Source organism: Zalophus californianus, chromosome 1 (genome assembly GCF_009762305.2).
Source record: "Zalophus californianus isolate mZalCal1 chromosome 1, mZalCal1.pri.v2, whole genome shotgun sequence".
NCBI classification, from domain to species: domain Eukaryota; kingdom Metazoa; phylum Chordata; class Mammalia; order Carnivora; family Otariidae; genus Zalophus; species Zalophus californianus.
In genome coordinates this window covers 89,244,252-89,261,310 of record NC_045595.1, presented here as the reverse complement: position 1 = coordinate 89,261,310, position 17,059 = coordinate 89,244,252, and the positions used below count along the sequence as shown (strand labels likewise).

The window sequence follows — 17,059 nt, the reverse complement described above, 5'->3', positions numbered from 1 at the left end:
GCTCCTGAGAGCAAACCCGAGCAGATTACTTAGCCCGGACCAGCAAGGGCGGGGCAGTTCCGCCTCCGGCAAAGACATTTGGGAACCATGGCAACAGGCCCCTCCCCCAGAATATCAGCAAGACCAGCCTGCCAAGACCAAGTTTACCGATCAATGAGAACGGCAGAACTCCAGCACTAGGGGAATACTGCATATAGAATTCATGGCTTTTTTACCATGATTCTTTAGTCTTTCAAAGTTAATTTCTTTAATTTTTTCTTTTTTTTTTAATTTTTCTTTTTCCCTTTTTCAACCAACATCTATCAATCCCTTTTTTAAAAATCTTTTTTAGTTTTCATTTTTAGAGTCATATTCTATCCCTTCATATTAGTTAACCTTATTTTTGGTATATATATATAAGTTGTTCTCTCTTTAAAATTTTGGGATACAGTTCCTTCTAACAGACCAAAATATACCCCAAATCTCAAGTGTATGGCTTTCTTCTAGCCTCCCGCCTGATCACATTCTCTTCCCCCCCTTTTTTTTAATTTCTCTTCTTTCTTTGTTCAACCAACTTCTTATCATTTCCTTTTATAAAATCTTTTATAATTTTCATCTTTACACTCATATTCCATCCCTTCATTGTATTTACCCTTATTTTTGTATATATATAAGCTTTTTTTTCTTTAAAATTTTGGGAGGCAGTTTCTTCTAAAAGACCAAAATGCACCCAAAATCTAGTGTGTGGCACTGATCTATTCACCAGCCTGATCATATTTGATCATATTTTTTTTAATCTTTTTCTTTTTTTTTTCTTTCTTTCCCTTTCTTTTCCCCCGGTTTCAGGTCTCTTCTGATTTGTTTAGTGTATATTTTTCTGGGATCGTTGTTCTCTCATTCATCTATTCTCTTCTGGACAAAATGACAAGATGGAAAAAATCACCTCAAAAAAAAAGAACAGGAGGCAGTACTGACTGCCAGGGACCTAATCAATACGGACATTAGTAAGATGTCAGACTAGAGTTTGGAATGACGATTATAAAAATACCACCTGGGCTTGAAAAAAGCATGGAAGATATTAGAGAAACTCTTTTTGGAGAAATGAAACAACTAAAATCTAACTAAGTCAAAATCAAAAAGGCTATTAATGAGGTGCAATCAAAAATGGAGGCTCTGACTGCTAGGATAAATGAGGCAGAAGAGAGAATTAGTGATAAAGAAGACCAAATGATGGAGAATAAAGAAGCTGAGAAAAACAGAGATAAACAACTACTGGATTACAAGGGCAGAATCCGAGATAAGTGATACCATAAGATGAAACAATATTAGAATAATTGGGATTCAGAAGAAGAAGAAAGAGAGAGAGGGGCAGAAAGTATATTGGAGCAAATTATAGCAGAGAACTTCCCTAATTTGGAGAAGGAAACAGGGATCAAAATTCGGGAGGCACAGAGAACCCCCCTCAAAATCAATAAAAATAGGTCAACACCCCGACATCTAATAGTAAAACTCACAAGTCTCAGAGACAAAAAGGAAATCCTGAAAGCAGCTCGGGACAAGAGATCTGTAACCTACAATGGTAGAAACATTAGATTGGCAACAGACCTATCCACAGAGATCTGGCAGGCCAGAAAGGACTGGCATGATATATTTAGAGCACTAAATGAGAAAAATATGCAACCAAGAATACTATATCCAGCTAGGGTGTCATTGACAATAGAAGGAGAGATAAAAACTTCCAGGACAAACAAAAACTAAAGGAATTTGCAAACATGAAACCAGACCTACAAGAAATATTGAAAAGGGTCCTCTAATCAGAGAGAGCCTAAAAGTAACATAAACCAGGAAAGAACACAGACAATGTACAGTAACAGTCACCTTACAGGCAATACAATGGCACTGAATTCCTATCTTTCAATAGTTACCCTGAATGTAAATGGGCTAAATGCCCCAATCAAAAGACACAGAGTATCCGATTGGATAAAAAAAACCACGACCCATCGATATACCGTCTACAAGAGACTCATTTTAGATGCAGACACCTCCAGATTGAAAGTGAGGGAGTGGAAAACCATTAGCCATGCTAATGGACACCAAAAGAAAGCTGGGATGGCAATCCTTATATCAGACAAATTAGATTTTAAAGCAAAGACTATCATAAGAGATGAGGAAGGACACTATATCATATTTAAAGGGTATATGCAACAAGAAGATCTAACAATTGTAAATATCTATGCCCCTAACATGGGAGCAGCCAATTATATAAGCCAATTAAAAACAAAAGCAAAGAAACACATTGACAACAATACAATAATAGTGGTGGACTTTAACACCCCCCTCACTGAATGGACAAATGATGTAAGCAAAAGATCAACTAGGAAATAAAGGCTTTAAATGACACACTGGACCAAATGGACTTCATAGACATATTCAGAACATTCCATCCCAAAGCAAGAGAATACACATTCTTCTCTAGTGCCCATGGAACATTCTCCAGAATAGATCACATCCTAGGTCACAAATCAGGTCTCAACCAGTACCAAAAGATTGGGATCATTCCCTGCATATTTTCAGACCACAATGCTTTGAAACTAGAACTCAGTCACAAGAGAAAAGTCAAAAAGAACTCAAATACATAGAAGCAGCAAAGGCAGTCCTAAGAGGAAAGTATATAGCAATACAAGCCTTTCTCAAGAAATGAGAAAGGTCTCAAATATCCAACCTAACCCTACAGCTAAAGGAGCTGGAGAGAGAACATCAAATAAAGCCTAAACCCAGCAGGAGAAGAGAAATAATAAAGATCAGAGCAGAAGTCAATGAAATGGAAACCTAAAGAACAGTAGAACAGATCAACGAAACTAGGAGCTGGTTCTTTGAAAGAGATAACAAAATTGATAAACCCCTAGCCAGACTTATCAAAAAGAAAAGGGTAATGACCCAAATAAGTAAAATCATGAATGAAAGAGGAGAGATCACAACCAACACCAAAGAAATACAATTATAAGAACATACTATGAGCAACTGTAGGCCAGCAAATTAGATAATCTGGAAGAAATGGATGCATTCCTAGAGATGTATCAACTACCAAAATTGAACCAGGAAGAAAGAGAAAACCTGAACAGACCTATAACCACAAAGGAAATTGAAGCAGTCATCAAAATCTCCCAACAAACAAGAGCCAAGGTCCAGATGGCTTCCCACGGGGAATTCTACCAAACATTTAAAGAAGAATTAATACCTATTCTTCTGAAACTGTTTCAAAAAATAGAAATGGAAGGAAAACTTCCAAACTCGTTTTATGAGGTCAACATTACCTTGATCCCAAAACCAGACAAAGACCCCATCAAAAAGAATTACAAACCAATATCCCTGATGAACATGGATGCAAAAATTCTCACCAAAATACTAGCCAATAGAATCCAACAGTACATTATAAGGATTATTCGCCACAACCAAGTGGGATTTATTCCTGTGCTACAAGGTTGGTTCAACATCCGCAAATCAGTGTGATACAATACACTAATAAAAGAAGGAACAAGAATCATATGATCCTCTCAATAGATGCAGAAAAAAGCATTTGACAAAGTACAGCATCCTTTCTTGATCAAAACTCTTCAGAGTATGGGGATAGATGGTACATACCTCAATAACATAAAATCCATCTATGAAAAACCCACAGCAAATATCATTCTCAATGGGGAAGAACTCTAAGCTCAGGAACACAGCAGGGATGTCCACTATCACCACTGCTATTCAACATAGTATTAGAAGTCCTAGCCACAGCAATCAGACAACAAAAAGAAATCAAAGGCATCCAAATCGGCAAAGAGGAAGTCAAACTCTCACTCTTTGCAGATGATATGATACTGTATGTGGAAAACCCAAAAGACTCCACCCCAAAACTGCTAGAACTCATACAGGAATTCAGTAAAGTGGCAGGATATAAAATCAATGCAGAGAAATCAGTGGCATTCCTATACACGAACAATAAGACAGAAGAAAGAGAAATTAAGGAGTTGATCCCATTTACAGTTGCACCCAAAACCATAAGATACCTAGGAATAAACCTAACCAAAGAGGCAAAGAATCTGTAATCAGAAAACTATAAAATACTCATGAAAGAAATTGAGGAAGACACAAAGAAATGGAAAAACGTCCCATGCTCATGGATTGGCAGAACAAATATTGTGAAGATGTCAATGCTACCTAGAGCAATCTACACATTTTATGCAATCCCCATCAAAATACCATCCACTTTTTTCAAAGAAATGGAACAAATAATCCTAAAATTCACAAGGAACCAGAAAAGACCCTGAATAGCCAGAGGAATGTTGAAAAAGAAAAGCAAAGCTGGTGGCATCACAATTCCGGACTTCCAGCTCTATTACAAAGCTGTCATCATCAAGACAGTATGGTGCTCGCACAAAAACAGACACATAGATCAATGGAACAGAATAGAGAGCCCAGAAATGGGCCCTCAACTCTATGGTCAACTAATCTTCGACAAAGCAGGAAAGAATGTCCCATGGAAAAAAGACAGTCTCTTCAACAATGGTGTTGGGAAAATTGGACAGCCACATGCAGAAGAATGAAACTGGACCATTTCCTTACACCACACACAAAAATAGACTCCAAATGGTTGAAAGACCTCAGTGTGAGACAGGAGTCCATCAAAATCCTAAAGGAGAACACAGGCAGCAACCTCTTCGACCTCAGCCACAGCAACTTCTTCCTAGAAACATCGCCAAAGGCAAGGGAAGCAAGCGCAAAAATGAACTATTGGGATTTCATCAAGATAAAAAGCTTTCGCACAGCAAAAGAAACAGTCAACAAAACCAAAAGATAACTGACAGAATGGGAGAAGATATTTGCAAATGACATATTAGATAAAGGGCTAATATCCAAGATCTATAAAGAACTTATCAAACTCAACACCCAAAGAACAAATAATCTAGTCAAGAAATGGCAGAAGACATGAACAAACATTTTTCCAGAGAAGACATCCAGATGGCCAACAGACACATGAAAAAGTGCTCAACATCGCTCGGCATCAGGGAAATCCAAATCAAAACCTCAATGAGATACCACCTCACACAGAATGGCTAAAATTAACAAGGCGGAAACGACAGATGTTGGCAGGGATGTGGAGAAAGGGGAACCCTCCTACACTGTTGGTGGGAATGCAAGCTGGTGCAACCACTCTGGAAAACAGTATTGGGGTTCCTCAAAAAGTTTAAAATAGAGCTACCATACGACCCAGCAATTGTACTACTGGATATTTACCCCAAAGATGCAAATGTAGGGATCCGAAGGGGTACGTGCACCCCGATGTTTATAGCAGCTATGTCCACAATAGCCAAACTGTGGAAAGAGCCAAGATATCCATCGACAGATGAATGGATAAAGAAGAAGTGGTATATATACACAATGGAATATTATGCAGCCATAAAAAGGAATGAGATCTTGCCATTTGTAACAACATGGATAGAACTGGAGGGTTTTATGCTGAGCGAAATAAGTCAATCAGAGAAAGACATGTATCATACGACCTCACTGATATGAGGAATTCTTAGTCTCAGGAAACAAACTGAGGGTTGCTGGAGTGGTGCGGGGTGGGAGGGATGGGGTGACTGGGTGATAGACGTTGGGGAGGGTATGTGCTATGGTGAGCACTGTCAATTGTGCAACACTGTTGAATCACAGATCTGTACCTCTGAAACAAAGAATACATTATATATTAATAAAAAGAAGAAGATAGTAGGAAGGGAAAATGGAAGGGGGGGGAATCGAGGGCGAATCGAACCTTGAGAGACTATTGACTCTGAGAATCAAATTGAAGGTTCTAGAGTGGAGCAGAGTGGAGAGATGGGTTAGCCTGGTGATGGGTATTAAAGAGGGCACGTATTGAATGGAGCACTGGGTATTATATGCAAATAATGGATCATGGAACAGTACATCAAAAACTAATGATGTAATGTATGGTGATTAACATAACATAATAAAATTTTTAAAAAGCGAAAAAAATATGTGATCTTCTAGAAGTTACTCAGGAGGAAAAGTGTCAAGTAAAAGTTAATCATTTCATCCTGGTCAAAACAAAACAAAAAAATTTTGAGTTGTTAAATTGAAAAAAAATTAAATTAGATATCACCGCACACCTGTTGGAATTACTATCATCAGGAAGACAAGCGATTAGATGACATGATACTTTATGTGGAAAACCCAAAAGACTCCACCCCCAAATTACTAGAACTCATACAGCAATTAAGTAATGTGGCAGGATACAAAATCAGTGCACAGAAATCAGTTGCTTTCTTATACACTAAAAATGCAACTGTAGAAAGAGAAATTAGAGAAATGATTCCATTTACAATAGCACCAAAAACCGTAAGATACCTTGGAATAAACCTAACCAAAGAGGTAAAGGATCTATACTCTAGGAACTACAGAACACTCATGAAAGAAATTGAAGAAGACACAAAAAGATGGAATAGCATTCCATGCTCATGGATCGGAAGAATAAACATTGTTAAAATGTCTAGGCTACCCAGAGCAATCTATACCTTCAGTGCCATCCCAATCAAAATTCCAATGACATTTTTCAAAGTGCTGGAAGAAACAATCCTAAAATTTGTAAGGACTCAGAAGAGACCCCAAATCGCCAAGGAAATATTGAAAAAGAAAAAGCTGGGACATCACATTGCCCAATTTCAAGCTATATTACAAAGCTGTGATCACCAAGACAGCATGGTACTGGCACAAAACAGACACATAGACCAATGGAACAGAATAGAGAGCCCAGATATGGACCCTCAACTCTATGGTCAAGTAATCTTCGACAAAGCCAGAAAAAATATGCGATGGAAAAAAGTCTCTTCAATAAATGGTGCTGGGAAAACTGGACAGCCACATGCAGAAGAATGCAACTCGACCATTCTCTAACACTGTACACAAACATAAACTCAAAATGGATGAAAGACCTCAGTGTGAGAGAGGAATCCATCAAAATGCTAGAGAACATAGGCAGTAACCTCTTTGACATTGCCCCCAGCAACTTCTTTCAAGCTATATCTCCAAAGGCTAGTGAAACAAAAGCAAAAATGAACTTTGGGGACTTCATCAAGACAAAAAGCTTCTGCACAGCAAAGGAAACAGTCAGCAAAACAAAGAGGCAGCCCACAGAATGGGAGAAGATATTTGCAAGTGACACTACAGATAAAGGGCTGGTATCCAAGAACGATAAAGAACTTTTCAAATTCAGCACCCAAAAAACAAGTCAAAAAATGGGCAGAAGACATGAAAAGACGCTTCTCCAAAGAAGACATACAAATGGCTAACAGACACATGAAAAATGTTCATCACCATTAGCCATTAGGAAAATTCAAACCAAAACCTCATTGAGATACCACCTTACACTAGTTAAAATGGCAAAAATTGACAAGGCAAGAAACAACAAATGTTGGAGAGGTTGTGGAGAAAGGGGAACCCTCTTCCACTGTTGGTAGGAATGCAAGTTGGTACAGCCACTTTGGAAAACAGTGTGGAGGTGCCTCAAAAAATTAAAAATAGAGCTACCCTACAACCCAGCAATTGCACTCCTGGGTATTTACCCCAAAGACACAGATGTAGTGAAAAGAAGGGCCATATGCACCCCAATGTTCATAGCAGCAATGTCCGCAATAGCCAAACTGTGGAAGGAGCTGAGATGCCCTTCAACAGACAAATGGATAAAGATGTGGTCGGTGTATACAATGGAATATTACTCAGCCATCAGAAAGGATGAATACCCAACTTTTACATCAACATGGATGGGACTGGAGATTATGCTAAGTGAAATAAGTCAAGCAGAGAAAGTCAGTTATCATATGGCTTCACTTATTTGTGGCACATAAGGAATAGCATGGAGGACATTAGGAGAAGGAAGGGAGAAATGGGGGGGGGGAATTGGAGGGAGAGATGAACCATGAGAGACTATGGACTCTGAGAAACAAACAGGGTTTTAAAGGGGAGGGTGTGGGGGAATGGGTTAGCCCAGTGATGGGTATTAAGGAGGGCACATACTGCATGGAGCACTGGGTGTTATATGAAAATAATGAATTGTGGATCACCACATCAAAAAACTAATGATGAATTATATGGTGACTAACATAACATAATTTAAAAAAAAAAAAGACAAGTGATAACAAATGCCGGCAATGATGTAGAGAAAAGGGAACCCTCATGTACTGTTGGTAGGAATGTAATTTGGGACAGCCACTGTGGAAAACAGTATGAGGTTCCTCAAAAAATTAAAACTAGAACTGCAATATGACCCAGCAGTTTCATTTCTGGGGGTTTATCTGAAGAAAAAATAATTTGAAAAGATATATGCACCCCCATGTTCATTATAGCATTATTTACAATAGTCAAGATAGGAAACAACCTAAGTGTCCACTCATACATGAATGGATAAAGAACAGTGGTGTGTATATGTGTGTGCACATTATATACATACAGTGGACTATTATTCAGCCGTAAAAAAGAATGAAACCTTGCCATTTGCAAGAGCATGGATGGACCTTTAGGACATTATGTTAAGTGAAATAAGTCACAGAAAGACAAATACTGTATGATCTCACTTATATCTGGAATCTAAAAAAAACTAAAAACAAAAGCCAAACATGTTCTTGATCCAGAGAAGAGATTGTTGATTGCCAGAGGGAGAGGGTAGGGAGTGGGCAAAGTTGGTAAAAGGAGTAGAAAGGTACAAACTTCCAGTTATAAACTAAACTAAGTCCTGGGGATGTAATGTACAGCATGGTGACTATAGTTAATAATACTTTGTATATTTTAAAGCTGCTAAGAAAGTAGATCTTAAAAGTTATCATCACAAGAAAAAAATTCTGTAACTATGTATGGGGACATATGTTAATTAGACTTACTGTGGTGATCATTTTGCAATGATCCCCCTTTCCCATGGGGGATACTTTCAAGACCCCCAGTGGATGCCTAAAACCATAGATCATACCGAGCCCTGTATGTATTATTTTTCCCTGTACACACATACCTATGATAAAGTTTAATTTATGAATTAGGCATAATAAGACATTAATATCAATAACGAATAATAAAATAGAATAATTATAACAATATACTATAATCAAAGTTATGTCAATGTGGTCTCTCTCTCAAAATACCTTACTGGACTGACTTACCCTTCTTCTTGTGATGACGTCAGATGATAAAATGTCCCAGTGATGAGCTGAAGTGAGGTGAATGGAGTAGGCACTGTGATGGAGCCATGGGCTACTGTTGACCTGCTGACCTTATGTCAGAGGAGGATCATCTGCTCCTGGACCATAGTTGATGACCGATAACTGAAACTGGGGAAAATGAAACCGGGGATAAGGTGGACTACTATATATGCAAATACCAAATCATGAGTTGTGCGCCCGAAACTAATAAATGTTGTATTACATAATAAATAAATTACCAAAGAACCCCCTAATGCTGTGATAAAAATGAGATTTAGAGCAGAGAGCAGCTAGCAAACAGGGACATCGAGTGGGCCCAGAAAGATGGATGCACTTAGATTTAGCTGTAGCATTTAGCATTAGGTAAGTGGGAAAGAAGGCAGTGCGAGGTCTCCCACTCACAGTGTGATGTTTAGTAAGTACATTAACGACGGCAGCCCACATTATGGAGTACTTGCTGTGTGCCATCCTCGGCTTAGAGGAGCACCCGAGGCAGGGCGGGTTGGTGACCCTCCTTCTGCAGATAAGGATGAGGCGGTCAGACCACCTGCTCACCATCACACAGCTAGGAAGTGATGGCCTCGGCTGGGAGTCAGAGTCTGCAGTCTTACCTCTCTGTACACTGTAGTTGCCTGCTAATAAAGTGTCAATAGCCTGATACGAATTCTGGCATTTATAGTGGGTTTTAAAGTTTGTTTTTCATTAAATTACTGGGTTTTTTGTTGAAACAGAGGACACTTTGCCGAGTTGCTGAGTTACTGGCAGTTTGTTGGCAAAGACAAAAGCGCAATGGCAGCAGAATACTTTGATTCCTTGAAGCAGTATGAGAAAACCTGTGAAGGCGAGGAGAACATGATTTGCTTGGCTGATCTTTATGAAACCCTGGGGCGATTTCTCAAGGATCTAGGCCTCCTCAGTCAGGTAACTTCAGCAGGGGGTCAGATGTAGGTAGGTTTTTCCTCTTTGCTCTTCTCTCCTTGTTAGGAGTTTAGTGCAGTTTTCATTTGTTGTGCTAACGAGATTGCAGATCTTACAGCATTTCACTCACTTGGAACTGGCCTTTAACCTTTTTTTTTTTTTTTCTCTAGGCTGTGGTGCCTTTGCAGAGGTCCCTAGAAATTCGAGAAACAGCTTTAGATCCCGATCACCCAAGAGTGGCTCAGTCCCTCCACCAATTAGCAAGTGTGTACGTGCAGTGGAAGAAGTTTGGCAATGCAGAACAGCTGTATAAACAGGCCTTAGAAATCTCTGAAAATGCTTATGGTGCAGAACATCCCCATATTGCTCGTGAACTTGAGGCACTGGCAACTTTGTACCAGAAACAAAATAAGTAAGACTTAGATCAGTAATACTCTGGTTTTATGTTGGGGAGTCACAGTTCTTAATGTACTTATGTGGTAAGCTTTGTTTTGTGGCTGTGTACTTTTCTTATCCAATATTCTTTTGAATCTACCATGTTCAAAGATTATTCTTTGTCTTGGATCTTTGTGGAGTAAACAGAAAATTAGAACTACAAGATTCACCTCCATTTGAAGATGCGTGAAGGATAGAACATGGACTTTGGAGTCATATAGTCGGGTTTGAATCTGGGCTCCTTCACCAACTAGCTTTGTAATATTAAGTGCACTGCTAATACAGGGCAGCAAACCATTGTCCACAGGCCAAGTCCACTAGGCCCCTTGTTTTGTAAATAAGATTGTATTGGAACATAGTCACATTTTTTCATGTACATATTATCTGTGGTTGCTTCCATGATTCAACAGAGTTCCATAGTTGTAACAGAGACTATGTGGCCCACAAAGCCTAAAATATTTACTATGTAGCCCTTTCCAGAAAAAGTTTACCAATCCCTGGCATAATAAAAAGTCTCATATCTATTAGACACACACTGAATGGCATCGTTTCCTCTATCAGAAATCATGTATCGTAAATGATACATATTGGAATTTTTTCTTTTAATTTCTAGAGGTGTTGTTTCACACAAATTTTGTGTGAATTTCACGTTTATATTTGACCAGAAATAAGCATGTACAGGAGAAGGTGGTAGAGCAAACTAAAATTTTAGATTTTCATTTAGTTAGGTCATCCTTTAGAGATTCAGAGTGAGTTAAATCAGTTAAAAATCTGTTAAATGTCAGCTACTTAGAGGATTAGGTTTGTTTTGTTAGATTTTGTTTTATGAAGGTTTTTGTTAAAGATTTTTAATTCCATGTGACTATCATTTTTAGAAATTATGCTATATTTAAGAGCCAAAAAAAGCTTTTGCACTAGGTAAGGAATGCCTTCATTTCACTGAAGTATGATACTTTGGACGTATGTTTCTTTTGTTTGACTTTATTGTTATTTTTTTTTTAAGATATGAGCAAGCTGAACATTTTAGGAAAAAATCCTTTAAAATTCGTCAGAAGGTTACAAGGAGAAAAGGCAACTCGGTAATGAGAGATTTCTTTTGTGTTGTGTTTTGAACCAGAGGAAAAGAGCATCTCTGAATATCATAATATAGCTGCATACACCTCATATGTTTAAGAACTTTAGATATTAAAGTGATTTCTATAAAAGTACTAACATTTTCTTATTTACACATAATACATGTTAAGTATTAGTATTACTGAGAAGTAAAACTTAGCAGACTTTTAAAAAGTGGAACTGTATATTATGGTTATTTTGCAATATATACATATGTGAAATCATTATGTTGTACACCTTAAAATACACAGTGTTTTATGGCAATTATGTCTCAGTGAACTTGGAAAAAATTTTTTTTTACTTTTTTAAAGTGGAACTATAAAGTTCATTTGAAGGTTAGACTTTGGAAGATGGACTTAAAAGCTGCATCAATTCTTTAAAGGAAAAGCAAATAAAAAATTTAATTATGTTAAATTCAGATGCAAAGAAATTCTTACCTTTGAGCACAAACACACAAAATTATTTTCATTTTTCTAAGCTGCTGATAAAATCTAAATATAGCCTGTTTTAACTTCAAAATCTATGTACTTTTTTTAAATTAAATATACTTGACTAGAACATTCTGTAAATTTAAGGTGTACAACATGCTAATTTCATACATTATATATTATAATCTAATTGCCATTGGAGTGATGGCACCTCTGTCATATCACATAATTATTGTTTCCTTTTTATGGTGGGAATAGTTAAGATCTAATCTCTTACCAAGTTTAATGATTTTAATACAGTATTATTGTCTACATTCACTGTACTGTGCATTTGATCTCCAGGATTTATTTGTCTACTACTTGCAAGTGCTAGGTGCAATTTAAGTACCTGATGTTTTTCAGTATTTAAACCGTGGGATTGGTAAATATCTGCGGGTTAATTCTGTGTCCTGATCTTTTTGAAGCACTTGGGACTTAGTTCACTTTGCTAAAATAGCTATCATCACTTTCTCGAAACAGCTTTTAATGGATTTTAGAATGTGATGCCATGTGGAAGTATGTGCATTTGCAATAACCACTGGATTAATTCAATATGATACTTAAAATAACTGTAATCTGGGGGTGGAGCAAGATGGCAGAGGAGTAGGAGACCTGGATCTCGTCTGGTCTCAGGAATTCAGCTGAATAGGGATCAAACCATTCTGAACACCTACGAACTCAACAGGAGATTGAAGAAGAGAGTAGCAACAACTCTCTGAACAGAAAAGCGACCACTTACTGGAAGGTAGGACATGCGGAGAAGTGAATCCGAGGCGATATTTGGGAAGATAGACGGCAGGGGAGGGGGCCTCCGTCGGCCGCTTCTGGCAACTGATAAGAGCCGCAGAGCACAAAATCGGAACTTTTAGAAGTCGGCTCCGCTGAGGGACGTCGCTCCAATGGCCAAACGGAGGGTGGAACCCTCGTGAGACAGTGTGGTCTCAGACCCTCGGGGTCACAGAAAGACCGGGGGTGCCTGAGTGCAGCAGAGCTCCCAGGTATCGGAGCGGGGAAGTTGGCTGCAGAGAAGGAGCAGAGGTGCGGGCTCTCAGCTCGGGGTCGCCATAAACTGTGATCCGCAGCCAGGTTGGGCCACTGCTCCTCCAGCAGGGACCCAACAAGTGGCAGATCCGGGGAGACTCCCCTTCCTCCCCGGGAAGGAGCGGCGCGGGAGCGCACCGCAGGGATCTGCTGGGTTTGGAGACTCAACACGGGGTCGGTGCCAGAGATAGAAATGCTCGGTCACAGGCCGGGTGAGCACGGAGTGCGGCCAGAGACAGGGGACACGGGAGTGACTGACTGCTTTTCTCTGGGGGTGCACTGAGGAACGGGGCCCCGAGTTCTCAGCTCCTCCGGGTGGAGATTGGGAGGCCACCATTTTCACCCTGGTCCTCCAAAGCTGTACTGAGAGCTTGCAGGGAACAAAATCTCCTGAGAGCAAACCCGAGCAGCTCACTTAGCCCGGACCACAAGGGCAGGGCAATTCCGCCTCCAGCAAAGACATTTGGGAACCATGGCAACATGCTCCTCCCCCAGAAGATCAGCACGAACAGGCAGCAAGCCAAGACCAAGTTTACCGATCAAGGAGAACAGGAGAACTCCAGCGCTAGGGGAATACTGCACATAGAATTCATGGCTTTTTTTACCATGATTCATTAGTTTTTCAAAGTTACTTTTTTTTTAATTTTTCTTTTTCCCTTTTTCAACCAACATCCTATCAATCCCTTTTTAAAAAAAAAAACATTTTTTATTTTTCATTTTTAGAGTCATATTTTATCCCTTCATAGTAGTTACCCTTATTTTTGGCATATATATATAAATTGTTCTCTCTTTAAAATTTTGAGATACAGTTTCTTCTAACAGATCAAAATATACCGTAAATCACTAGTGTATGGCTTTGTTCTAGTCTCCTGCCTGATCACATTCTCTCCCTTTTCTTATTTTTTTTTTAAATCTTCTTTCTTTTTTCAAACAACTTATCAATTCCTTTTATAAAATATTTTATAATTTTCATCTTTACATTCATCTTCCATCCCTTCATTGTATCAACCCTTATTTTGTACATATATAAATCTTTCTTCCTTTAAAATTTTAGGAGGCACTTTTATCTAACAGACCAAAATACGCCCAAAATCTAGTGTGTGGCACTGATGTATGCACTAGCCTGATCATATGTGATCATATTCTGGTTTTTTTTTTGTATTGTTCTGTTTTTGTTTTTATCTTTTTCTTTCTTTTTTTTTTTCTCTTTCTTTTTTCTTTCCCTTTCTTTTCCCCTGGTTTCAGGACTCTTCTGATTTATATAGAGTATATTTGCTGGGGACGTTGTTAACCTGTGAGCATTTTGTTCTCTCATTCATCTATTCTCCTCTGGACAAAATGACAAGACGAAAAAAATCACCTCAGCAAAAAGAACAGGAGGTAGTACCGACTGCCAGGGACCTCCTCAATACGGACATTAGTACGATGTCGGACCTAGAGTTCAGAATCATGACTTTAAAGATACTAGCTGGGCTTCAAAAAAGCGTGGAAGTTATTAGAGAAACACTTTCTGGAGAAATAAAAGAACTAAAATCTAACCAAGTCGAAATCAAAAAGGCTATTAATGAGGTGCAATCAAAAAATGGGGGCACTAACTGTTAGGATAAATGAGGCAGAAGAGAGAATTAGTGATATAGAAGACCAAATGATGGAAAATAAAGAGGCTGAGAAAAAGAGAAACAACTACAGGATCACGAGGGCAGAATTCAAGAGATAAGCGATACGAAAGACGAAACAACATTAGAATAATTGGGATCCCAGAAGAAGAAGAAAGAGAGAGAGGGGCAGAAGGTACACTGGAGCAAATTATAGCAGAGAACTTCCCTAATGTGGGGAAGGAAACAGGCATCAAAATCCAGGAGGCACAGAGAACCCCTCTCAAAATCAATAAAAATAGGTGAACACCCCGACATCTAATAGTAAAACTTACGAGTCTCAGAGACAAAGAGAAAATCCTGAAAGCAGCTCGGGAGAAGAGATATGTAACCTACAATGGTAGAAACATTAGATTGGCAACAGACCTATCCACAGAGACCTGGCAGGCCAGAAAAGACTGGCATGATATCTTCAGAGCACTAAACAAGAAAAATATGCAGCCAAGAATACTATATCCAGCGAGGCTCTCATTGAAAGTTGAAGGAGAGATAAAAAGCTTCCAGGATAAACAAAAACTAAAGGAATTTCCAAACACGAAATCAGCCCTGCAAGAAATATTGAAAGGGGTCCTCTAAGCAAAGAGAGAGCCTACAAGCAGCATAGATCAGAAAGGAACACAGACAATATACAGTGACAGTCACCTTGCAGGCAATACAGTGGCACTAAATTCATACCTTTCAATAGTTACCCTGAATGTAAATGGGCTAAATGCCCCAATCAAAAGACACAGGCTATCAGATTGGATTAAAAAACAAGACCCATCAATATGCTGTCTGCAAGAGACTCAATTTAGACCGAAAGACACCCCCACATTGAAAGTGAGGGGGTGGAAAACCATTTACCATGCTAATGGACACCAAAAGAAAGCTGGGGTGGCAATCCTTATATCAGACAAATTAGATTTTAAAACAAAGACTGTAATAAGAGATGAAGAAGGACACTATATCCTACTTAAAGGGTCTATCCAACAAGGAGATCTAACAGTTGTAAATATCTATGCCCCTAACATGGGAGCAGCCAATTATATAAGCAATTAATAACAAAAGCAAAGGAACACATTGACAACAATACAATAATAGTGGGGGACTTTAACAGCCCCCTGACTGAAATGGACAGATCACCTAAGCAAAAGATCAACAAGGAAATAAAGACTTTAAATGACACACTGGACCAAATGGACTTCATAGACATATTCAGAACATTCCATCCCAAAGCAACGGAATACACATTCTTCTCTAGTGCCCATGGAACATTCTCCAGAATTGATCACATCCTAGGTCACAAATCAGTCTCAACCGGTACCAAAAGATTGGGATCATTCCCTGCATATTTTCAGACCACAATGCTTTGAAACTAGAACTCAAATCACAAGAGGAAAGTTGGAAAGAACTCAAATACATGGAGGCTAAAGAGCATCCTACTAAAGAATGAATGGGTCAACCAGGAAATTAGAGAAGAATTAAAAACATTCATGGAAACCAATGAAAATGAAAACACAACTGTTCAAAATCTTTGGGATACAGCAAAAGCAGTCCTGAGAGGAAAATATATAGCGATACAAGCCTTTCTCAAGAAACAAGAAAGGTCTCAAATACACAACCTAACCCTACGCCTAAAGGAGCTGGAGAAAGAACAGCAACTCAAGCCTAAACCCAGCAGGAGAAGAGAAATAATAAAGATCAGAGCAGAAATCAATGAACTAGAAACCAAAAGAATAGTAGAACAGATCAACGAAACTAGGAGCTGGTTCTTTGAAAGAATTAACAAGATTGATAAACCCCTGGCCAGACTTATCAAAAAGCAAAGAGAAATGACCCAAATCAACAAAATCATGAATGAAAGAGGAGAGATCACACCCAACCCCAAAGAAATACAAACAATTCTAAGAACATATTATGAGCAACTCTATGCCAGCAAATTAGATAACCTGGAAGAAATGGGTGCATTCCTAGAGATGTATCAACTACCAAAATTGAACCAGGAAGAAATAGAAAACCTGAACAGACCTATAACCACTAAGGAAATTGAAGCAGTCATCAAAAATCTCCCAACAAACAAAAGCCCAGGGCCAAATGGCTTCCCAGGGGAATTCTATCAGGCATTTAAAGAAGAATTAACACCTATTCTCCTGCAACTGTTCCAAAAAATAGAAATGGAAGGAAAACTTCCAAAGTCATTTTATGAGGCCACCATTACCTTGATCCCAAAACCAGACAA

General features: G+C 38.7%; 1 protein-coding gene across 5 annotated transcripts in view; it reads left to right on the top strand.

The window, feature by feature from the left end:
• NPHP3 (nephrocystin 3) overlaps positions 1 to 17,059 on the top strand; it is a 63,701-nt gene that overhangs the window by 36,250 nt on the left and 10,392 nt on the right. For all 5 annotated transcript variants that reach the window (XM_027585892.2, XM_027585893.2, XM_027585891.2 and 2 more), the window contains 3 exons: positions 9,944 to 10,133; positions 10,301 to 10,542; positions 11,569 to 11,644. In XM_027585892.2, coding sequence (XP_027441693.1) covers positions 9,944 to 10,133; positions 10,301 to 10,542; positions 11,569 to 11,644 — 508 coding nt within the window. The remainder of the gene's footprint in view (positions 1 to 9,943; positions 10,134 to 10,300; positions 10,543 to 11,568; positions 11,645 to 17,059) is intronic.